The 24922-nt window shown below is 36.8% G+C and overlaps 2 protein-coding genes across 5 annotated transcripts; both read left to right on the top strand.

Moving 5' to 3' along the window:
* The first annotated feature begins 1357 nt into the window (after positions 1 to 1357).
* Positions 1358 to 3980, top strand: leap2 (liver-expressed antimicrobial peptide 2). 2 transcript variants are annotated; one of them, XM_067449636.1, is made up of 3 exons: positions 1358 to 1537; positions 2188 to 2293; positions 2974 to 3980. In XM_067449636.1, the coding sequence occupies exons 1-3, from the start codon at positions 1472 to 1474 to the stop codon at positions 3066 to 3068; spliced, it is 267 nt and encodes an 88-aa protein (XP_067305737.1). In that variant the 5' UTR covers positions 1358 to 1471; the 3' UTR covers positions 3069 to 3980. The 2 variants fall into 2 exon arrangements, with proteins under 2 accessions (XP_067305737.1, XP_067305733.1); XM_067449632.1 differs by having other exon boundaries at positions 2188 to 2354.
* A 1344-nt stretch (positions 3981 to 5324) lies between these two features.
* On the top strand, positions 5325 to 24874 carry phka1a (phosphorylase kinase, alpha 1a (muscle)). Of its 3 annotated transcripts, none has more exons than XM_067437386.1 (34): positions 5325 to 5452; positions 5579 to 5712; positions 6631 to 6789; positions 7266 to 7313; positions 8231 to 8399; positions 9321 to 9403; positions 9504 to 9584; positions 10244 to 10342; positions 10448 to 10594; positions 10695 to 10748; positions 12691 to 12813; positions 13378 to 13473; positions 13617 to 13724; positions 14669 to 14747; positions 14850 to 14984; positions 15138 to 15247; positions 15473 to 15617; positions 16008 to 16086; positions 16180 to 16343; positions 17376 to 17546; positions 18204 to 18292; positions 18383 to 18528; positions 18631 to 18784; positions 18919 to 18998; positions 19091 to 19169; positions 19497 to 19626; positions 19715 to 19816; positions 20948 to 21063; positions 21225 to 21263; positions 21604 to 21648; positions 23122 to 23283; positions 23667 to 23720; positions 23807 to 24007; positions 24111 to 24874. In XM_067437386.1, exons 2-34 carry the CDS (start codon positions 5635 to 5637, stop codon positions 24282 to 24284), a joined length of 3699 nt encoding a protein of 1232 aa, XP_067293487.1. In that variant the 5' UTR covers positions 5325 to 5452; positions 5579 to 5634; the 3' UTR covers positions 24285 to 24874. The 3 variants fall into 3 exon arrangements, with proteins under 3 accessions (XP_067293487.1, XP_067293489.1, XP_067293488.1); XM_067437387.1 differs by having other exon boundaries at positions 5378 to 5440; XM_067437388.1 differs by lacking the exon at positions 21225 to 21263.
* The last annotated feature ends 48 nt before the right edge of the window (positions 24875 to 24922 follow it).

Raw genomic sequence — 24922 nt, 5'->3', positions numbered from 1 at the left:
TGGGATTGGTGAGACTTTTATGTTTTTGAAAGTATTCTCTCATACTCAATGCAGCATTTATTTGATCAAACAGCTATTGGTTAATTAATTAAAATGCTGTAAAATATTATACAAATTTAAAATAACTGCTTTTTATTTTAAAATGTAAGTTATTCCTGTGATGGCAAAGCTGTATGTAACAGCATAATTTCTCCACTCTTTAGTGTCACATGATCCTACAAAAATCATTCTAATATGCTGATTTGCTGCTCAAGCTTATTAATTATGGTGAAAAATGCACTGCTTAATTTTTTTTTTGAATATTTTACATGATACTTATTTTAGCAGGATTCTTTGGTGAATAGAAAGAACATTTAAAATAGAACACTTTTGTAACATTCTAAATGTCTTTACTGTAATGTGATCAGTTGAATATGTCCTTGCTTGTGTTAATTTCTTTAAAAAAAACACACAAGCATAAAAAAGAAAGGCCATTTCTTAACGTGTCAAGTGAGCAGTATGCTGGTCTTGACCTCAGTAAGCACTTAACCTGTATAGATTTAATGCTACATTGATCTGAACAAATCATGTTTGCCTCTGACTCGAGAAGAAACTTGCAGATAAGCTTCACCTTGAGCTCTATCATAATACTCTGACCAATACAGCGAGCATGCTAGAAATGTTTAAAACAAGGTCACCAGCTTTTGAAATAGTACTGGGTATTATTTACGTGAGCTGACATTCCCAAGATGATAAGCATCATATCCAGTAAACACCATGAGTCAGAGTGGAACCTTTGTGATGAGCTGGATCAGAGGCCCAGCTCATGTCTGACCCGCTGCCATCTTTGCCTGGACTTGTTCACCATTTTTTCCCCCTCTTTGTTTTTTGTCTATTTTTTATTTATTAAAATGCAGAAGACCCTCTAATCACCCATTGTTCCTTTTCAAGGTCCCTGTGCATACGTATATGATAAAAGGGAGACAGAAGAACTATGTCAAAAGTAGAAACTCAACGGGAAATGTTGATTCAGAAGCCTTAGAATCTGATATAAATCATCTTATCCGGTTTTTTAACTGCTGGATTGCATAGCATAGCTGTCTAAATTGTTGAGTTCAACAAACTGTGGTGAAACTGCAGGTTTACATAATTGAACTGTAAAATGCTGACAAGCACATGTCTAAAATATGGCTGATTTTTGTTCCTATCATTCATTCCTCTCGTTCTTTCTTATCCCTTGCTTCTCTCAACTTTGGCTGCGTTTTCTCCCAGCGTCCCAGAGGACAGATTATCTCAGTCACAAACATTAAGCAAACATGTGCCACATCTGGTAATGAAAAAGCAGAGGGACAGACAGAGATATATAGAGAGAGAGAAAGTGAGAGGAATGAGGGAGAGGCAATCGGTCTCTCTTATGCTGACCGGAGGGTATATAAGACATCGCCTCTGTCGTCAGTTTCACTGTTACAGCAACTGAAACTATTCACTCAACATGCAGGATCACAGTCTCAGAGGGGCTCTTGCCTGGTGCCTGGTGTTTTTGGTGATTGTCCAGCAGGTAATTATGATTCATTTCCCCCCCTCATTTTTAATATTTACATAATAAAACGATTCATGGCTCTCTAAATTATTGACACACCATCTCAGTTTAATGATATTTATGTTAGTGTGTTCAATTTTTATTTAAGTGGAATCCCTTTAAAAAAAAAATAATAGTAAAATAACAGTTTATATGCTTTTATATTATTGTCTCATTTTTAATATCATTGCTAAAAAAGTGAAATCATTTTAAAGGAGCTACAGTGCTGGTTTGTTTTAGCTTCACTTATGTATATTCATTTAGGTTTTACTGTTAAATTAAAATGGCATTATCAAACTAATAGTCAAATTCATGAAATATAACTACATAAATAGGCTTCATAAACCATGCAGAAAGGATTGTACAATTTGATCTATTTGATATTAAATGTGCACTATTTTACAGTTTTCTGGTTAGATATGTTACATGTAGACTACTTACCATAGGAATAACAGTAAATAATGCATAATTACATGCAACTAACCCTCAACCAAACCCTAATCCTACTATAAACCTATAGTAATACATGTAGTTAATTATTATTAATCCATACAGGAATATATAATTACACTTTAACAATGACACCTTAAAAAAAAAGGGTAACCCTCTACTGACACATTGTGTTTCAGGTGAGCTGCAGTCCTCTGCCACAGTCGGACACACCCTCTTCTGTGCAGGAAGTTCAAAGGTCACTGAAGAGAACAGCTCGTATGACACCATTATGGAGGATCATGGGTACTAAACCTCACGGTGCCTACTGCCAGAACAATTATGAGTGCTCGACAGGGATATGCAGGTAAATGCAGTAATCACTTAAATTAACCTTACATTCAAATTGACAATTGTATTTTTTTATGGAATATTGTGGTGTAAATTATCTATCCGTGGACTTTTTTATTTGAATATACGTGGCCTCATAATTTTTAAACAAAATAACTTCCCCTTCCTACTTGCACCAAAATTTCTTCTCTGATGACGTGTTTACTGGCATGAGGGCAGGACAACCTGTCACTCACATGAGAGCACTGCAAACCAAAACCATCCAAACAATTCCAATTTTTCCAGTTCAAAAAGCAGTTTCACTTGGATTTACATCACAATAGGGAAGAAAAGACAGCTCTGTTGGAAAAACAAAACAATGCTTGTAAGGTATGTTTTGAAGCATGGCAGCTGGTTTATGTAGGTCCTGAGCATGGAGCTAGTTTCCTTCAAGTACACTTGACCTGCTTAAACCAGCTCAAACCAGCTGCCATGCTTCAAAACATAAGCAGCATATGCTGTTTTTTTCAACAGGGAACTTCCATTTCATAACGACTTCAGACATTTCAAGTTTTTGATGGCAGTACTTTGAGACTTTTAAATAAGAAATGTGAGAACTAATTCACTGATTCATAATCTGTGTGTTTTATCCCCAGGAGAGGCCACTGTTCCTACAGCCAACCAATTAACTCCTAAAATGAAGACTCCGCCTTTGCTCTCTGATCTGACATTTTTACACCATCACGCATGACAAGAGCTTGATTATGTGAGCAACAGGGACAACCGAATGTGCAATGCAGTTAATCATCAGTTAGACACATATAGTCAAGGCTAGGACTGACTCCTCTAAAGACACAAAGGAGGCAATAGGTAATGTTCTGATGATTGGGCTTATCATAATTTACATAACGTTTTTTCAGAGTGCAAAGAAAAGTCAACCTAAACCTCATAACCTACATGCACATATGTATTGCTATATATACTAGAAGCATTATTAGTGGTATTCAAATTAAATTTTTGATGGACTGATATAATATGAAGAATGTCATTTTGGGCCAGTTTCCCTGAACCAGATTAAGTCCAATCCGTGTCCTGGATGTATACTTGGAGTAGAGTATGGCCCTCGCCAATAAAGCTCATCTCAGGACTAAGCTCAGTCTAAACATGGAAACTGGTCTGTAGTATTAGATCATGTTACTTGAAAGCTATATATGCAAGTGAAGGCAAACGTAACCCGTGGAGTGCCTTAGCTCAACCGAAAAGTCGTTGAACCAAAGTTAGTCTAGAGAAAAAGGGACAGAGAAAAGTGCAAAGGTTGCCATTATTGATTGTGTCTGGATGTTATGAACCATTTGCCTCCATCCTGTGCCTTAATCTGTGCTAACGTTTGTAATATTTAATTTAAGACTCATTTACCTGTCACTATTTATGTTGTCACAAATGTCTCCACCTCATCTCATGATTTCCAAGCACAATTTCAATACTGGATTACTTATTTATTTTTTTCTCTTTTTATTTTTTATGACCCAACAGTTCATCTAAAGCTCCATTTTTATGTATCTGACTATATAACTATATAAACTTTGTTATATTTACTGTACTGTAACTCTATATGTGCATGTCTCATATGAGTGAACTTTGGGTTTCGTAAATAAAAATGTGTTCCGAGAAAATTATGTGCCTCAAAATCCATTTATTGCCTTCACAGTTGCACAGATCAGATCACTGCAGTTTGACATCTTAATTCTCAGTAGCATTTCCAGTAAAAACATGTAATGTGCAATGTGCATTTAATTTTGTGAATTGGCCTGAATAGCTAGACATATTTATTGGTACATATTTGTCATGCAAGCCTCAGTGGTGTGATCAGGGTTTCTGAACTGAGAACAGGGACCCATGTAGCACACAGCAGCCATTTGGCTGATATGGCAGACAAAGACTTTAAAAAGGTTAGCCAAGCATGTGCAGTGCAGATTGGAGACTATTCGAGACATATAAATCAGTGTTGCTCATTTTCAAATGACAATTTTGACAACATTTTATTATGGACAATTTTGCTGCCAGACAGATATATCAGGAGAATATCAGAAGTCACATGGTGGTAGTAGGCTATGGTGGTAGAGCTGTGAGAATGATAAGCAGCACCTTGACACACACACACACCACACACATTCTGAGTGACAACGACCTCTGGAAATTACATTGATAAGTACATTACTTTAGTGATCTTTGTCATTCCTCCTGGCTGTCAGAGGGCTTTAAGTGCTAAACAATATATATGATCCATACACTCAGGGCAACTATCTTATAAGTCCCAACAGATATAACTTTTCAGTAATAAGGTAGATGTTAAGTATGAATATATACAGCCTACAAATAGTAACAACACTAGCTGGGATATATGATAAACAATGGGGAAATTATGTGGCCACAAATTACAAATTATTATGTGTGCCCCAACACACACAGATAATTTTTCTTGAAATTCAGAGGACAAGAGATGAGATGTGAGGAAACAAACTATTCCTTCAAGTACATTTTATGGTGATTGACTTAACTTGAGAGGGTGGGACTATACTGCCACTTAGTGGACACGAGCGAGACAGTTCTGTATAAAATCACCATGTGCCTTTGGTAATTTGTGCAAAAGGAAATAACAGAGCATTGTCTAAGTGTTTATGCAATTTAGGCCACACAATACTGACCAGGTCAGTTTTAAATTGCAATATGTAGGTTTATTTTTTGCCAATTTTTGTTTGTTTAGGTCTATACTTTAAGGCTATACTATTCATCAATTTTTGTTCGTTCCTACTGTAGGCTTATAACAAAAAAATAGTTTTCGTTTGTTTAGGCCTATTATTTAATATTTTACGAAATCTCTCTAAAAATGATTTTTTGTTGTTGAAATTTTATGAAGTCATAAAGAGATGACGTGACATTTTTTCGAAGCTTTTCTATACTTGCTCATGGGCTGTCAAGTTTTAAAATGTGTAGCTATAAATGTATACATTATATAAGCTGACTGCTCACTGGTGTTATTTTGAAAAGTCGGAAGACCCTCCCAACACTGAGTGCAACTCGCGAGTGTGCACGAGTAATGTACTTTCCTTCCGGATTTTACCCGTACGTGATCAGGTTTGTTTATGTTTATTGAATCTACGCAAGTTTTGTCGTTACGTTTTGTAGTTTGGTCATGCAGCGCGAGCGTCTCTAAGCACCATGCCTCCTCTTCTTAATGTCCATATTGGTTTATTATTGCAGGAGGATGTTAGCGGTTCTTGAAGCATAGGTTTTTCACAAACTTGCTAGGCACTAAAATGAGGAGTCGCAGCAATTCTGGAGTTAAACTTGACAACTACGCGCGGATAGTTCATCAGACTATTCTGCGTCACCAAGTGAGTGTTTCATTTCTACACATCTCACAACTGTTGACTATTAGACATTTTCGATCTGCTATATAGTTCTTGGATCTGTATGGATCTGCATCCATTATGTATTATAGAAAAGCACTGCAGTTGTGTTAAAAAAAGCAAACTTGTATAAATAAATAATAAAATCTACATGCAAAAATCACCGAAAGGGACAAAATCGAATTATACATGCTAATTACTAATTTATTTATCTTTGCTAGAGTATTTATTTACTATTTAATTCAAATTCTGATTAAATATTTGAAAGAAATAACACGTGTATTTTCTATGTTTACAAATAATATCGTCCTAAAAGGAAAAATACCCATGAATATAAATTCCAGAGGGCAAAAATGATTGTATATACAAAAATGTGTATATACAATGTTCAAAAATGTGGGGTCAGTAAGATTGGTATTGTTTTTAAAGAAGTTCATTATGCTTACCAAGGTTTAAAATAAATAAAATAAAATACGGTAAAAATATTTATAATGTGAAATATTATTAACATTTTGCGTAACTTTTTTCTATTTTAATATATTTTAAAAAATAATGTATTACTGTGAATTTTTAAAAATCAGTTGTGCTGCTTAATTTTTTTGTGGAAACTGATACTTTTTTTCAGGACTATTTGATGAATAAAAATCTAAAACAGCATTTATTTGAAATAGAAATAAATAGAATACATTATACATGGCTTACATTTTACTTAATTTTTTCTTACTGATCCCAAACTTTGAACAGTACCGTAGATTACAAAATAGGCCTATATAGTTTTACATAGGCGATGTATTTATTATATATGTGGTAATTATTGCATATTGATTAGATAGATAGAGTGCAATTGCAATGTTATCAAATTTGTCATGTAGCATTTTAACTAGCTGTATTGGTAACTTGTAGGACCCAGTGACAGGTCTGTTACCAGCAAGCAAAGACCAGCCTGATGCCTGGGTGAGGGACAATGTCTACAGCATCCTGTCTGTCTGGGCTCTTAGTTTGGCTTACAGGAAAAATGCAGACCGTGATGAAGACAAGGCTAAAGCCTATGAACTTGAGCAGGTACAAATTGGGACGGGATATGTTTGTTTGTTATTATTTATTCATTCATTTTGTATTAATCCAGTACAACTTTTTTAAGATCTATGTTTAGTAACAACATTTGTTCAGATATGTCAGAGAACCCAGAGTGGTTAACAAAAACAACAAACTCAGTATGCTTGAATGGATGGAAAATCTGTGGTCATTTGAGCAACTGTTACAAATTTTAAATTATCTTCATTCAAATGATATTAAATTAGAATCCATACCCAAAATATTCACCAGCAGAGTGTACTATTTAACATCTCTGCAGGTTTTTTTTTAAAGAAAGGTCAGTTGTCTTTTCATGCCCCATGTGTACATTAGCAGTGGGCTCAGAAGTGTCATGTTACTCTTGCCTTTGCCATTAAACGAAGCGCCGAAAGGTCACCGTTGATCTTGTTCCAAGTGTTGTTTTTAGAGTCTGTGTGTCCTGATCTCTGTTTTTCTTCTTTCAGAGTGTGGTAAAGTTAATGAGGGCACTTCTTCAATGCATCATGCGACAGGTACCAACAACTATTACATTTATGTGTTTGGCAGACACTTTTATCCACTATTAACACTCAAGACTAGTAAGGGCTGCTGAAAATTCAGCAATCACTGGAATATATTATACATACATATATACCATATATTATATAATAGAAAACAGTTCATTTGTTGTAATGTTCCCTTTTAGACATTCTGTCAGGGCTATAAACGCCGTAGACATTAAGGTGGTCAAGTCCCCCCCGAATAATTAGAATTTATTTTTACCACTAAAAATTGAAATAATGTAATTTTGGCTGTTGTAAATGTGATAGCCTATATAATGCATTTAATGTCAAATAATCTACAAAAAACTTGGCACTTAAAGGTTTCTTTTGATAGATATACTTCAGTCAATTTTCAGTCAGTATTTTCAGTCTCATGTAAGTCTGTGCGTCAAGTTTTCACTGTGTTTTTGCTATTTTTGTGCATGTGAGCCAGAAAGATCTTCAAGGAGACAGAGACAACGAATCCTGTTGTTTTTTTTATTTTTCACAGGCATGACATTTTGTAGTCATTTTTAATGTACACAAATAAAAAATATACACTTTATTGTTTTGAATGATGTACTCTTCTGTTTGAGTATGAATAACAGTGTATTAAATTATTTCCATTGCTGAGATAAAACATTCAAGTGATCTTGCCGGCGCCTCACACGTGCATAATATTTCAGTTCTAGCACTGCCAGTAGAGTCTATTTGACATCACAGCCTGATCATTATCAAAATAAACTGCAGTCAACAGTTCTGTGGGCTTTATGTTCACAGCTGCTAGCGGCGCGCATGCACATACATAAGTATGCAATCTATCAATCTTTAAAGCCCCCACTTTAGGGTTAAGATTAATTGTGCATTGCAGAACTTGTCTGAAGTGTTCTCTCGTCCTCTTCGCACAGTTGGACAAAGTGGAGAAGTTCAAATACAGTAAGAGCACCATGGACAGTCTCCATGCCAAGTATAACATTCAGACCTGTGCTACTGTGGTGGGTGACCGGGAATGGGGGCATCTCCAGCTCGATGCTACCTCCCTCTACCTTCTCTTCCTGGCTCAGATGACTGCCTCAGGTACACCAGGTTATTCTTTAGAGCTCGCATAATGTGACATAAGTTCTTCCACTAAAATGCACAAGCCAATAGAACCTCCCTTTTGACCATGTTTTACAGCTAAGGCTATAGTATGGCTGCACAGTTATTAAATTAAATAATTGGTTGAGTGGTTGAGCGTGGATGTTTGAAACAATAACATGACACTGTTACATAGACAAAATATTTAGATGTTAAAAGGATAGTTATAAGTACAATTCAAACTATATATTACAATTCTTTCATTGTTTACTCACCTTAATTTCGTTCCAAACACACTAAACACTTTAATTAATCATCTAAGTATGCATTGAAATATTTTACTGAAATGTACGAGATTTCTCTCCTTCCACACTTCAAAAAGTTTATTGAAGCATTGTAAGTAGTTCATATTGAGGGGCAATTGAAAACATAATTTTAATTTTTGAGTGACCTATCTCTTCAGTTCTATTAATCAAAATTAAAGGGAAATAAACAATTATGATTTTTGCTGTCCCTAGACTTTAGTACATGTCTAACTAGTGTTGTATGAGGTACAAGGTACACGTTCCAGTCTTCTTGTGCTTGATGTTTAAACTAACAGCACTTAGAAACACCTGCAAATGATAAACTTTCACTCTATGATGGTTAAACTGCAGTTAATCCGCATACGTTCTGAACTTGGGTGGCCTGTACGGATCACAGATCAACTGCGATCCCTATACTTTATATCACACATTCTGCAATGTGTGACTATCAAGGTTGGATGTGCACATCATGATATTGATGATAAAATGTTATATTGTGCAGCCCTAGTGTGAGGAGAGCAGTCCAAGAATCTGATGGGCTGCTGTCAGTTTACTTTAGCCCAGCATTAGTAGAACTTCTCCCACATATCATTTACTGTGTCTTGTGTACTTTTAGGGCTGCACATAGTTTACACTCAGGACGAGGTGGATGTGGTCCAAAATCTGCTGTTTTACATTGAAGCTGCATACAAAGTGGCTGTAAGTCTCTCAGTATTGATCATACAGGCCTTATATGTATATATTTCAGCTGTGAGGCATTGTATGTCTGTAAATTACATTTTCTCCCATGACTTTTCAGGACTATGGTATGTGGGAGAGAGGAGACAAAACTAATCAGGGGATCCCTGAGCTCAATGCCAGCTCAATCGGGATGGCTAAAGTGAGTATGGTGAAACCAGATAAACAAAAAACTGTCCTTCTCTTTCTCTCTCTCTCTCTCTCTCTCTCTCTCTCTCTCTCTCTCTCTCTCTCTCTCTCTCTCGTATTTGCTTCCACAAAATGCACTCAGTCCTTCTCTAAACAGCTGAGAACTCTCAGCCTGGCATGGGGAGGGGATTCACACTGTGTACTCATGAACACTGCCTATTAACGTCTCTGATGAACGTGAACCAATGTAACCTCAACATGGCCTCTCTGGTATTGATGTTCCTTCCCAACTTTCCCTGCAAGCTTGTGTCAGTTTGTTCCTCTTGCGACACTTTGCTCAGAGAAGAATGGTTCTTGTTGTTCCCTGTCAGAGAAAATAAAGTACCATTTTAAGGGCAGGGAACTAGCCTTTCACCTCATTTTAATACAAATGTATCCATTTCAATTCGAAAAATTCGGAAAATTGTAAAAATTAAACTGTGGAAACCTTAATGATCTTACCACTAAATATAAGAGTGAAGGTAATATATGGCAGAGAAGGCTATGCCTAATATGTGGTCTGAATTTCAATGCCCAGTGAATAAATATAGGCTTTGTTTTGACTACTGAGTTGAGATTCTTGCTGGGACAAAATACAGTAACATCCCCTGAATGGACCCTTTGTTACTGCAGGCAGCACTTGAAGCCCTAGATGACTTGAATTTATTTGGGGCCAAAGGGGGACCTGACTCGGTGGTTCATGCCTTAGCAGATGATATCCAGCACTGTCAGGTGAGGCTATAGATATTGTAGTGCTTTGGATTTTCCAATGCATTTTTCAGCATCCGCATGCTTGATTAAAAAAAGATTCTCCCTATTACCCCATATTCCTCTCAGTCCATTCTGAGCTCCTTGTTACCCAGAGCTTCAACATCTAAAGAGGTGGATGCTGGGCTCCTGTCCATCATTTCATATCCAGCCTTTGCTGTGGAAGACATGGAGTTAGTCAATATCACTAAGGAGGAAATCATCTCCAAGCTCCAGGTCAGAACTTGATCTCCGACATGAGGAACTTGTTTAACAACTGTTTTTCTCTCACACTAGGGTGATTTATTTCTTTTACTTGCATTTCTTATGTCTGTAGGGAAGATATGGCTGCTGTCGTTTCCTTAGAGATGGCCACAAAACCCCTAAAGAGGTCAGTATCTCCAGCACAGACAAGTCACGGATTACATCTTATTGGAAGGTTTTCTGTTCATACAACCCCATTTCCAGAAAAGTTGGGACATTTTGTAAAAAATAAAAATAAAAATCTGTAATTAGTTAAAGGAAGTGTATGTAAGATTGTGGTAGATGAGTGGAGGGTGGCGCTTCAGGCCAAAACACAACATGTCAACATCAACATCAGTTGAGGGCTACAACAAGAACTTTTAAATGACAATATCCTGGCCGGACTACTGTTGTCAGTGATATATTAAAAAAGGGACTGAAATAAACGTGATTGATGATATATTGAAATGAATGTGATTTCTTAATGTCTAGTGACATATCAGGGAGATTTTTTGATTCATTGAAATACATTTCTTACGTACAGTTTGATGACTGCAACACACTCCATAAAACCTGGGACATAAAAGTGAAAATATTACAGAATATTCAAGTTAAAGTGTTTTCAATTAGTCCACAGTTAGCAGGTGAATTGTTAATTTGTGAGTGTATTGTAATAACATAAAAGGAGCATTCACCAAAGGCTCAGTCTTTGCAAGCAAAGATGGGTTATGGCTCACTACTTTGTCCCATATTTCATGAGAGAATTGTCAAAAAATGTAAAAATCACATTTCTCAATGCAAGATTAAATTTTTGGTCTTTTTCCAGCTACCATACATAATATGGTAAATGCAAGATTGAGGGAATCCAGAGAAATCTTAGTCTATGTAGGGCAAGGCAGGAAACTTGTTGAATGTGTGTGACAAATTGAGCCCTCAGATGGCATTGCATGAGAAACCATCATGCTACTTTGTTAAATATAGCCACACGAGGCAGGAGTACTTTGGAAAACTGTTCAATTAATGCTGTCAGCCGCTGGTTCAAGGAATGAATCGCTGCAAAGAGGAACCCAACATCAATTTCTTTGCAGAGACGTTCTCTGGAACCGGGCTCTTCTCCGATGCTCCAAAAGAAAGTGGTAATGTGTGCTCTGGGCAGATGAGATGATGGGGAGAAAATGATGTTGAGTTCTGAATCTCAAAAATGAAAGGGACCATCCAGACTTTCATCAGCGACAGGTGCAAAAGCAAACATGTGTCATGGCATGGGTGACTTGCATATGTGTGAAGGTACCATTGAGGTGGAGGTGTATATTGAAATTGTACAGAGACATAATACTGCCATCAGGGTGGTATCTTTCCTGGGAAGTCCATGGTTAGACAATGCCAGGCCTCATTCTGCACATTGCAGACAACAGAGTGGTTTTATAGACACTGTACTCATGCAGATCTGTCTCTTATTGAAAATATATGTATGACACATCATGCAAAGGAGAATCAGACAATGAAAACCACAGACTCTTGAGTAGCTGCCTTTTATCAAGTGAGTCCACATGCAAAGCTGCAGCAAATAATATCGTCAATTCCCAAATTATTAAAAATGTAATTAAAAGGAACAGTAATCTGACACACTCAGTGGTAAGTAAGCCTCTGTCCCAACTTTTTTGGAGTGGGTTGCAGCCATAAAAAATGTTTTTGAAAAACATCTGATGTGTAACATTATAAAACATCTGAGCGGTACAGTATGGTCGTAGTATATAGGCTGGCTGTTTCATTCATGTAAATCAAACAATTGTTGTATCATAGAAAAAAGCTGAATATATATATTTTTTTAAAATGTGAAAACAACAATAATTCATTACTTGGTCACACACACACACACACACACACACACACACACACACACACACACACACACACACACACACACACACACACACACACACACACACACACATATATATATACACACAAAATAAAATTAAGTTGGTCAATGAAAACATTGGCAAAATTGTCTTTGTAGTTTTGTCAGAAATGAAGGGAAAATACCCTTGATTATACCTTTTAAATGCATAACCTTTTTTTCCCTATAGGACCCTAACAGGCTGTACTATGAATCTGCTGAGCTAAAGCTTTTTGAAAACATTGAATGCGAGTGGCCGCTTTTTTGGACCTACCTAATCTTGGATGGTATTTTTACCAACAGTCCAGAGCAGGTAAAATTATGATTTTTATGAATTAGGATTTTTTTTATTAGTCTCATTCTAGAAATATGAATGAAAATGATGAGCATTTAAGGGTATTTCTAACAGGGTTAGCTAAAAAAAAAGAGCTAAAATATTATTAGCACAAAAAACATTGAGAGCTACTAAGTTGTTTGTCTATTCTCTTCTAGTACACTCTAAGATGTTACCTATTACATGATATATTTTGCATATGTTTTTATTTGTAAAGATACTGATATCACAAAAATACTAAGACTCTGGGTTGAGGTCTAGTACACATGCTAATGTGGTTGCAAAGATAGTGTGGATACTGTTGCAGTAAGGATAAATTACATTTAGTTACTTAGTTATGCTAGTATTGGCTGGAATGGGTTATTTATTTATTTCAGGCTATGATTCTGTCCAGCTGTCATGTGTCTTCTAGCTACTGTAACGAATGGAGCAAAGGCAAAGCTTGAGAGGTTTTCTGGAGGTTAAAAATAAGTCAAACAGGATATACTCAAGTTTGTGTTCCAGATGCAAGCAGGCTGTTTTTCCACATTTCTATCCTCTCAGGTTCAGGAGTATCGAGAAGCTCTGGAAGGTATTATGATCAAACAGAAAGATGGGATAAGGCTGCTGCCTGAGCTCTATAGTGTTCCTCCTGATAAGGTAAGGCACAATTCAATTAATAATTTAAAAAACGTAATATCTGTGAAATATCACTGGATTCATGTGAATTGTGATTCGTGAATTCATGTGAAAATTCAGATGAAATGTGTTTTTCATACTTTAATTTTTTCCCATTATTTCAGGTGGATGAAGAGTATGTTAATCCTCACACGGTGGAGAGGATCCCACTTGGAAAGTGCCCTCTGAAGTGGGGCCAGTCCCTTTATGTACTGGGCAACCTTTTGGCCGAGGTGAGAGGTTATAATAGGTGATGTGTTATACTTGCACCAAGCAGTTAGACTTTCTCATTTTCCGTCGTTTTGATTGAAAAAATTGATATAGTATTATCTGTCATTTTAATTGTAATATTTTAATGATTAGAAGACATTTAATAGCTTTTTTCCATTCACATTTAAAAAAAATGAATCATGAATTTACAGATTGAGATTATACATTAATTTATTTATGAAGAGAACAGATCCCTCTTCGTGTTCAACACCACACCACACAATGCAGATGAATGTTTTTTTTTTGAACAACAACAATATTAATGAACAATATTACAATACAATATTAATACAATTAGAATGTAAACAAAACACATAATAAATTATCTGAACTAACGTCTGTATCTGTCTTGGTTTGCATAGACTTAAATGGGCTGCTCGCCTGTGCACAATCAAATGCTGGTAGACTGAAAGTCTGAAGATTTTATATCATTCCCTCGGACAGACTACCTCTCTTGGCAGTTTTTATTTTGTTCTGTAGGCTGAACGCATGCTCGGCTGCCACACTGGAGACTGGAATTACCAGCTCCACTTCAAGGAAAGTTTTGTAGTCAGTACATTTCTCTCAGGGAAGTGAAGGATCAGAATTTTGCAGGGCTCACTGAATGTGGAATTTTCCGATTCTGCAAACACTCTTGTCTGGGAGAAAATCCCGCAGCATGCACCCTTTCTGCACAAGTGGCCACCAACTGGACAGGGGTGGGAATTACAGTTATAATTTACAATAGTGTAATCTCCCTCAGCGTAATCTGTCAAAATGATGGACACGGACAGTCTTCAGAAATTTCCAATCACTTCTAAAAAAAAATCAGTCAGTGACGTAAAATCTTCAGTTAGCGCGACCTTTAGTAACAAGTTATATTTTGGGAAGTATGACAAACAACTCTAAATTCTCCTTTCCGTTTCAGGGTTTTTTGGCTCCTGGAGAGATAGACCCTTTAAACCGTAGGTTCTCTACCATCCCTAAACCGGATGTTGTTGTACAAGGTATCTTTAACATTTTTACCAGGTGCACTTGATTCTTATTGGCACATGTGATGCATTGCATGGTTGAAATTCACCCTGATGTTTGCATTTTGTTGTGATAAGTGTCCATCCTTGCTGAGAATGAAGATATTAAGGCACTCCTGCAGAGGAATGGGATTGATGTGGAGACAGTGGCAGACATCCACCCCATCAGAGTGCAGCCATCTCGAGTTCTCAGCCACATTTATGCCAGACTAGGTAGGAAGTGGTACGCCATAACGCCTCACTTGATGCTAGTTTGAAGAAATACAAAACAAGGCATTGTTTTTGACAGTCGACTATATTTTAGTAGACATAAATGTTTATTTAATGTAATTAGGGTGCATGTGTGTGTGTTTGCCTTTCTCCAAGGGCGTAATGAGAGACTGGGGCTGACCGGCAGACCTTACCGTAGGATTGGCGTGTTGGGAACCTCCAAGCTGTACATCATCCGCAACACCATCTTTAGCTTCACACCTCAGGTTTTTCCTAATATGCTGAACTAGGCATGTTTGAGCCTTATGGTGACTTAGAAAGCCACTGCTTGTCACCCAGAAGAAGTGAAATAAAAATAAGTTGGTGAGGCATAAGTGACCCACAGGAAGAAGTTCACAGATTTTAAAATATACCATAAAGACCAAATGTTTTTCATCTTTTTACATGATTTCACATTAATTCATATCTCGGGGTTTGCCTCATTGCTGTAGTTCATAGATCATCAGCAGTTCTATCTGGCCCTGGACAACAAGATGATTGTGGAAATGTTGCGCACTGACCTATCTTACCTTTCTTCTCGCTGGAGGATGACTGGCCGGCCTACCGTCACCTTTCCTGTTTCCCAGACTATGCTTAGTGAGTGTAAACTAGTATAGGATAGTATAGTTTTGGAGATAGTTTACCCAAAAATGAAAATTGTCATCATTTACTCACCCTCATGTTGTTCCAAACCTGTATGAGTTTCTTTCTTCTGCTGTACACAATAGAAGATATTTGGAAGATTGTTTGTAACCAAGCAGACAGAACAACCATTCACTACCATATTAGGGAAAAAAATACTATGCTTGTTCTATTTGCTTGGTTACAAACATTCTTCCAAATATCTTCTAAGGAAACTCATACAGGTTTAGAACAAAATGAGGGTGAGTAAATGATGACAGAATTGTTATTTTTGGTTGAACAATCCCTTTAAATTTGATGTTTGTGTTCCTTATTTTCCTATTTTTTTTATTTGTTACTTCATAGACCCTGACCACACAGACTTGGACCCTGCTGTGCTGGCCACACTTAAGAAGCTACAGGATGGATATTTTGGAGGGGCAAGGTCAGATAACGAGGATGTAAATAAATGTGCAATCAATAATACATATTCAAGGACAGACTCAGCTCACTCACTTGCTGCTCTTAATTTTGCTAGGATCCAGACTGGCAAGTTATCTGAGTTTCTGACCACATCTTGTTGTGCTCATCTGAGCTTCCTCGATAGTGGTAAGACAATCTCCAATAGGTGCTGGGATGAAGATGATGATGTTGAGGACAGCTACCTTAGAGGTGCTTTGCATGACCTGAACTTCAGTGATGGTAAGGGGAAAGAATTGTCTTTGTTTGACAGTGATTTCTAAAATGGTCAGATTCTGATGTTAGTAATGTGAGTTGAAATTTTTAATGTAGGGTTGTGATTGGAAGTTGCTCCCATTGGTAAACTCTTATTTCTGTGTGTTTTCTCTTATTTCTCTTATTACTCTTATTTTTTGTGTGTTGTCTAATGCAGTGGTTCTCAAACCTGTCCTGGGGACCCCCAACCAGTACACATTTTGCATGTCTCCCTCATCAAACACACCTGATTCAAATCATCAGCTCATTAGTAGAGACTCTAAGATTTGAATTGGGTGTCTGATGAGGGAGACATGCAAAATGTGCAGTGGTGAGGGGTCCCCAGGACAGGTTTGAGAACCACTGGTCTAATGCATTAGTTTTTTATTTTTAAATAATTATACTCTTCCTTCATACATTGATTTTATGCCTAGGCTGCATTTATGCATAAAAGTTCTACATTTTATTTATTTTGATGTTGAGTCAGATTTTTAGGGAGAGATTGTGTAAAGGATTTTAAGTAGATCAAATGAACTAAACCGTACTTATAATATAGAATTTGCTGGACAAAACATTTAAACATCTCTGACATTTAACTTTTCTGGTTTACTTTGGCATCTTAGCCTTTTTTCTCTACCATCATTGCAAGATGTGTGATTTGTTGTTGATCATTTGCACTGAAGCACTTGTGTGAAATCTGCATCATGTTGTTGAAGATTCTTGCGTTTTTTTAATATAATTTTCTTGTGAATTTTATTCAAGTTGCTGCAAGTAATGAAATGGACAATTGATTAGGGATTAAAGCATTTTAAAAAGAATACTCTGGGTTATCAAGCTTGGATGATTCTCCAAGGAATGCATTTACCCTTAGACTGCAGGCTGTATGTCACAGACGCATTTTTGTGAATTGCACTTTTTTTTGTGCTGTTTTCAGTCTTGCTGCTCGTTGCCACCTCCAACCCAACAACCTCTCTTTCTCTCATATCTCGTTCTTTCTAATCTAACCCTTTCTTACTATAGATACAGATGATCTAGCACAATACCTGGACAAGCTGTTGACTGCAACGACACCTCAGCGGGGACTCAGGGTTGAGTCAGAGGCAAAAGGACTGAGTCGCTTCAAGGCTGCAGCCACTAAGACACGTGAGATAGTGTCTCTTGTGAACAAAGCCAAGGAGCTCCAAATCCACAGTGAGTTATACTAATATCAACTCAAACTGAACTCTTACATATTGAAGGGTAGTTTTTAGGGAGCAAAACAACCAATTAATAGATCAAATAGTCAACAATGAATCTCAAAAATAGTTGGGTCTTTGTGCCTCTAGAAAATCATTGCAGTATTTTTTGTGGCCTTTGCCAAAAATAGCAAAGGCCACAGGACAGTGGATATTAAGAGTAGAATGACATTATATTACGAGCATTAAAAGCTTAAAGTGTGTAGTTTCACATGGCCTGGCAGCCACATAAAGTGCTTCAACAGTCTAGTAGTTTGAGATACCTTTTTTATATTTAAAGGACTAGTTCATCAAAAAATATAAACTTTATCATGGTTTACTCGCCCTCATGTAATTCCAAATGTCAGCAAAAAAAATCTAATTTTTTGGTTACCATTGGCTTCCACTCTTTGGACAAAAAAACTCAAAATATTGCCATTTAAATTTAAAGATGACAGAATTGCCATTTTTGGGAGAAAAAGCAACAGTTGAGGCATACTGAAAATACAAAAAAAATTATTTGGAGGCAGATCAGTCAGGCATTTGTCTAACAATGCAAAGAGTACACCATTGGTCTATGTACCTTTCCATTAATTTTGCCTTGTCCTTTTTTGTTCCTTGACCCATTTTTCAGATGTGCACATGTATCTTCCCAATAAGCTCTTCCGCTCCCCTCAGCCTGCGCTTAATCTAAAAGATTTCCCTGGACAACGGACCAGTCATGTGTGTATATGCAGACACACAAAGGATCTTTTAATAGTGCAAGATTGAGATGACCGAAAACACTTTAATATGTTTAATATAACTCTGTAGAGTCCAGATGTGCACCTGTCCTCTGAGTGTAACCTGCCTCGGGACACTCAAGGCGGCATTGACTACAGTGGTCTAGTCCAAGTGCTTAAAGACACTGAGAGCCTTCATGATCAGGCAGACATCCTCTACATCCTTTTCAAAGACAAGCAAGTCCCTTGCCACATTTGAATCAGTGTTAAATCAGTGTGGGCACTTCTATAGAGTTGTTATTTTTTGCAGTGAATCTAATGTGTTGTGTGTTTTCTCAGGGGAATGGATTGGGATACTCAGCTGCATGGGTCGGGAACCACTGTCAAGAGTTTGCTGGTGGAGCTCTATGAGAAGGCAGGAGAACTACGATGCTGGGATCTCATCCGTATGATTTCAGGCATGCTTCGCAAGAAAGTGGAGGAACTGGACTGGGTAAATGCAAGCTTGTGGTAAAATGAACTCTTACACTGGCTATTTGCATTTCTCACAACTCTTTCTGTTAGATCGGCACTCTTACTTCACAGGATGAGATTATATTGTACATTATGTACGGGTCATGTTTGTAGGCCTGCTCAGATTTGCTGGCCCATCAGAAGCACTTGACAGTTGGTTTACCGCCAGAGCCCAGAGAGAAGACTATTACTGCGTGAGTTTTCATCGTTATCCCCAGCTCAGATGACACAAAAAAACTGAACTGTTTTGTTAGCATGTGTGTGTAATCTGGATGTTTCTCTGCAGGCCTTTGCCTCCTGACCAACTGGCCTTGCTTATTGATCAAGCCAGCGAGAACAACATCACTATCGCCATCCTCACACAGGTTACATGCAAACATATGTTGATTTTCCACTACTGTTCAAAAAAATGTGTCGTCAGTAAGAATTGAAAAACTTTAAAACACTAGTGTATGTAAATTCTTTAACCAAGAGCACAGATAACTTTTTTCCATTTCCTGTTGATTGTGTAGGAACTATTTGAGCATAATTAATTGAGATGATAGTGCTAAATTCATATTCGTTATGGAAAACATGATCAAATTAGCCAACATTTTTAATAAACTTATCAAATTCTGAGTGCTCGCACGCACACAAACACATTTATTTATTTGTTTATTTAAAACATTTTAATTGTTTTATATATGTGTTAGGAGATCATGGTGTACCTGGCAATGATCATCAGAACGCAGCCCAGTTTGTTCAGTGAGATGTTTCGGCTGAGGATTGGCCTCATCATTCAGGTTATGGCAACTGAGTTGGCCCAATCTCTAAACTGCTCAGGTACTGACTTTATCATTCATTATGTTTTATAATGGATATTTGAGGATGTTTATAAGGCTTTTTTTTAAATAATGTTTGTATATTGTAGGTGAGGAGGCCACTGAGAGTCTAATGAAACTCAGTCCCTCTGAGTTGAAGAATCTCCTCCACCACATTCTGAGCGGCAAAGAATTTGGTGTTCAGAGAAGTGGTGAGTGACCAAGGGTTGCTCTAGTCGACTTAAATGCTCTGCCATGATACTTTAAAGGGATAGTTCACACAAAAATAAAAATATCTGGGGGACTGCTTTCCATGTTCAATTTACGAACAAAGTGTTGCACTCTCAGAGTTCAAAATGCTTACACTACGTCCGGCGTCATCGTCGCAACAGTTATGATTTTTCTGTAAGTTGAATACGGATGCGCCGGCAGTCGGCTAGAATTTAGATATTATGTTAAATATGGATATTTTTCTTTAAAAATTCTTCAGAATTGCTTTATTAACCCCCCGGAGCTGTGCAGATTATTTTTATAATGGATTTCATGCAGATTTTTGTTTTTCAAATTTTGGGCTACCATTCACTGCCATTATAAAGCTTGGAAGTGCCAGGACATTTTTTAATGTAACTCTGATTTTATTTGTCTAAAAGAAGAATGTCATATACACCTATGATGGCTTGAGGGTGATTAAATTATGGGATCATTTTCATTTTTGGATGAACTATCCCTTTAAGCTTGATGTCAACTAGTTGCTAGTCATGGCCTATAGAGGCCGCAACAGGATAAGAAATCTTTGAAGTCCACCACGTCATATGTAGATTGCGAGCACACAGAAACATTCAGTAACGCAGAAATCTATTGTTTTTTCTGAAAGTTCCAGCATATATTTCTTAGTAAATAAAACCCACAGCTTCACTATTAATAGAGAGACGCTACCAGGTGAATAAATTCACATGCAGCTGCTCTCTCACTAATGCATTCATGTAAATGTAATCTTTATTGTGCTACTTAATCTATATGTGATTACAAATGAGTTGAATTATGTGAGAATATGCAGGGTCATATGCCATAGCTGTGCACAAGGCATCAGATCTTAAATCTCAGTTTGAGGTTCAGGCTTATTTGTTCATTAATGATGTCATCAGTGACTAGTCAACCTCGACTCAACTTTATTCACATAAATGTTGTCTTTAAAAAATCTGAAGTCGTTCAACCCCTATGAAGATTACTGTTTTCTGTAGTTTTGAGCAATAATTGGAAAATTAAAAAAAAACATTTAGCATTGCTAGTGGAAATTCTTTGGTTGGTTTGGCTGTCTGATTGAGTGCATGTTGGCTGTTCAGTGCGTTCTGTTGAGTCTGGCGCCACCCCTGTCATCTCCATCCATGAGGTCGGCAATGTTGGTGCCACTAAGAGTGAGCGTGCAGGCATCAGCAAACTGAAGAGTGACATGAAGATGGTAGGTGACTGCACATCCAAAACCAAAATATATACATAGGCCAGATTTTACAAAAAAACAATTGTAAGATTGAAAAATAATAAAAATTCAACTCTGTAAACATTATAGCTCCCATATATGTCATGTCTCTGTATGTTTAATAGTGTTTAAAATGTTTTCAGCTGGAAGAGCACCGATTGTCATGGTCTATCCAAAATAAGGTGATGTGTCTAATGAGCTATGACTCATGTAATTTGGTCTAATCTCAAATTTAGTTTAAACAACTCAAGATAAAAACTGACATCATCTACTCAATTTGGTGGGTTAATGATCTGTGAATTTCATGTTACGGGAAGAAATCCACTGTACATCTTAAATTTAAATCCGGATATCGCACTAAATAGAATTGTACCTCATGTTTCATGGGGTCTGAAAGTGCATGGCATGGTGTTTAATTCCATGGGTAATGCGTACATAATTGTTGAAGGAAGCTCAAATGTGTTTCGCCTGTTGGAAGTTTGTAAAACTGTGCATCCCCATGTCTGTCTTTTCCCTTTGTAGACATTATCAGGTCAATCGTTCGACACTGAGCACATGGAGTCAGGGGTAAGTGCTTAAATCTTCAAAGCCATATTAACTTTCCACAGATTAGGCAAGTAAGATTTACAAAAAGTGCAAATAGTCTGTGCCTTAAAAAAATCTTTAATAATTTAATGTGTTGTAGGAATGAGTCCTATAATCGAGAAAAGAGTTGGTATTTTTGCGCTTCTGTTTCCATCCAAAGTCAGTGGGGTTTTTGAATGCTTTTTTGGGATATGAGCCAAAGATAATTTACAGATTTGTATATTTTGAATAAAGATTGAAAGAGTTTCCAGATGTTTACATTTAAAGGGTTAGTTCACCCAAAAATGAAAATTCTGTCAATAATTACTTACCCTGATGTCGTTTCACACCCATAAGACCTCCGTTCATCTTCGGAACACAGTTTAAGATATGTTATATTTAGACCGAGAGCTTTCTGTTCCTCCCTTGAATTAATGTACGGTATACTGTCCCTTTCCATGAATCAATATGCTGATTCATAACCATTCAAATCTTTGTTTGCGGATTGAAAACAAACACGGAAGAGAAGACAATGCTGAATAAAGTCGTAGTTTTTGTTATTTTTTGTTATTTTTTTGTTATTAATGTATTTTCGATGCTTTAAGAGATTCTAACTAACCAACCGAGGTCACATAAGGACTACTTTGATTATCTTTTTATTCCCTTTCTGGACATGAACAGTATACCGTACATACATTCAATATCTTAAACTGTGTTCAGAAGAAGAACGGAGGTCTTACGGTTGTGGAACTATATTAGGGTGAGTCATTAATGACTTACATTTCATTTTTGGGTGAACTACCCCTTTAAGTCATGCAACTGTGCTGTAGTTTGTTTATAGCATTTTACTTTTGCTAATTGTTTTTATGCTTCAAAATTCTTAGGAGGTGTTTACATTTGTGAAGATTGTCTTGATGTCTTGACCTTATCTAAAAGCCAATGAAAAATCCTGTTGTCTTTTTGTCAAGGGAACCAGTTTGATGGCAAGATCTGGGTTGCCTACAAAAAGATGTCATCCCTATCTCTGTCATTTTTAATAAACTAGATGCTCAACTTGTTAACATCATCTTCCTATATTCATGAATGCTAATGATTCTAACAATGGTATTAAACCAAGTAAAAATTGGTGTCTGTAAACACCAGAATTAAGTCTCATGCCTTATTTTGTGAAGTAGACTTTAACTTGGTCTTGAAGCAACAGTTTCCTGAATAATGTTGCACTTAACAAATACACACTTCAATGCTTGTTTGACATTTATATAGATGAATTACAGTACTGAAGGGAAAGGGTGGTCCTACTCGTAATTTATTTATTTTGTCAACAGCTGTTTTTATTAGTGGCCGGATGTTGATTTCTCTCTTGATGTTGTTGTTGTTGTTGTTGTTGTTGTTGTTGTAAAGGTGAACATTCTAGTGAAGTATGTCATACCACTAACCAATAAGTTTTGTTGACCTGTGCTAAAATGTGACTTACAGAGGTACCGGATGCCTTCAATTGATACGTTTGACAGCTCGGTGAGTGTTGGTGTGTCCCAGGACAGTCGGCAGGGCCAGTGGCTGCGCAGAAGGCGGCTTGATGGTGCTCTGAACAGAGTTCCTGTAGGCTTCTATCAAAAAGTCTGGAAGATTCTACAGAAGGTTGGAAGATTAATTTATAAATTAAATCAGTGTTATGTTAATAACATGAAATACATTGTAAAAATACTTTTTCAACGTGGAAGTAAGCTATTTTCTGTGATTGTACAAGACCTAGGAGAATAATACAAGTGCAGTAAATGTGAAAACTATTTGCGCTACAAATCAAGTGTTTTTATAATTACGGCAATGCTTTATTTAATAAAACAAATATCATATGCAACATCAAGCATCATAATAATTAGCTGTTTTGTACAGCTAAAATAGCTGGAAGCAGATGATATTGGAAGCCTTGTACATTCAAGTTACAAATGGTCTTGCATGCTCTAGTTAAAAATAATAGATGGCAAAATATTTTTATGCAAAAATTTTCTTTCTCCCTATAGTGTCATGGCCTTTCAATAGAAGGTTTTGTGCTCCCATCTTCTACTACAAGAGAGGTTTGGGCCAATTAAAAATTATTTCACATGTTCCTCCAATAGCTTTTTGTAACTTCTCCACTGCAATATCTCTTCCCTCTCTGCAGATGACCCCAGGTGAGATTAAGTTTGCAGTACATGTAGAAAGGGTACTGAACCGCGTCCCTCAGCCTGAATATAGGCAGCTGCTGGTGGAAGGGATCCTGGTACTTACAATGCTGGCTGAGGTGGACATACAAAGCATTGGCAGCATCATCCACATAGAGAAGATTGTTCACATTGCCAATGACATGTTCTTTAAGGACCAGGTATGGGTATTGAACTACAGTTTTTATGGTATATATTATGGTTTGTGTTTTCAACTATATATCATCATATATTAAATAAATCTCCTGTTTCCCTCTCCTGCAGAAGGATCTCGGTGCAGAGGACAGTATTTTAGAAAAGGATCACTCTACAGGCATTTGTCGGCTCCTGTATGATACTGCACCCAGTGGCCGTTTTGGTACCATGACTTACCTCACTAAAGCTGTGGCTACCTACGTCCAGGACTTTCTGCCTAGTGGTGCCTGTACTGTACAGTGATACCGTTACATTTTTAAATAGTATTGTTTTTATTGTATATTGAAGAGACTACTGTTTTAGAGCAGTTATTGAGATATTTGTGTGAGTTTATCAAAGTAAATTCTGTTTTGAACAAGACTGAATAAACTTGTTGACCACATGCTTTGGTATTTCACAGTTTGATGGTGTTATCGATACCTCAGATAGGGTAATCCACTAATTTTTGACAAGAAAGAAAATGAGCCAGAGAGGGCAGTGCATTGTATTAAACAAAATGCATATTATTCATCTGATGAAATAAGACAAGTAGTGTATTTTGACAATGCATGTGATTTAGGATGTTTACAGCTCATACCATATAAAGACTGTAAGTGTATTGCTCACAGCCTCATTTGTAAAATGGTGTCTATTATGCATGAAACCACTGGCATTTTTCAGTTTTGTTCTTTTTGGTGTTTATTTGCCAGCTTGGTACTGCATAAAATATGTTGAGTCAATAGTAAAGTATACTTACAGAAGCCATTACAAGAACTTGTATTTATTTTGCTTACACGTTACAACTAAATAAAAATGGAATTTAAATAAACTTATTTTACCTATTGAACTATCCAGACATTTTTGAGTTTTTGCCTTTTCCTATCAGAAGAGAAGCCAAAACA

Source organism: Pseudorasbora parva, chromosome 1 (genome assembly GCF_024679245.1).
Source record: "Pseudorasbora parva isolate DD20220531a chromosome 1, ASM2467924v1, whole genome shotgun sequence".
Lineage (NCBI taxonomy): Eukaryota > Metazoa > Chordata > Actinopteri > Cypriniformes > Gobionidae > Pseudorasbora > Pseudorasbora parva.
The sequence above is the reverse complement of the archived record's forward strand: the minus strand, read 5'-3'. Positions and strand labels throughout refer to the sequence as shown.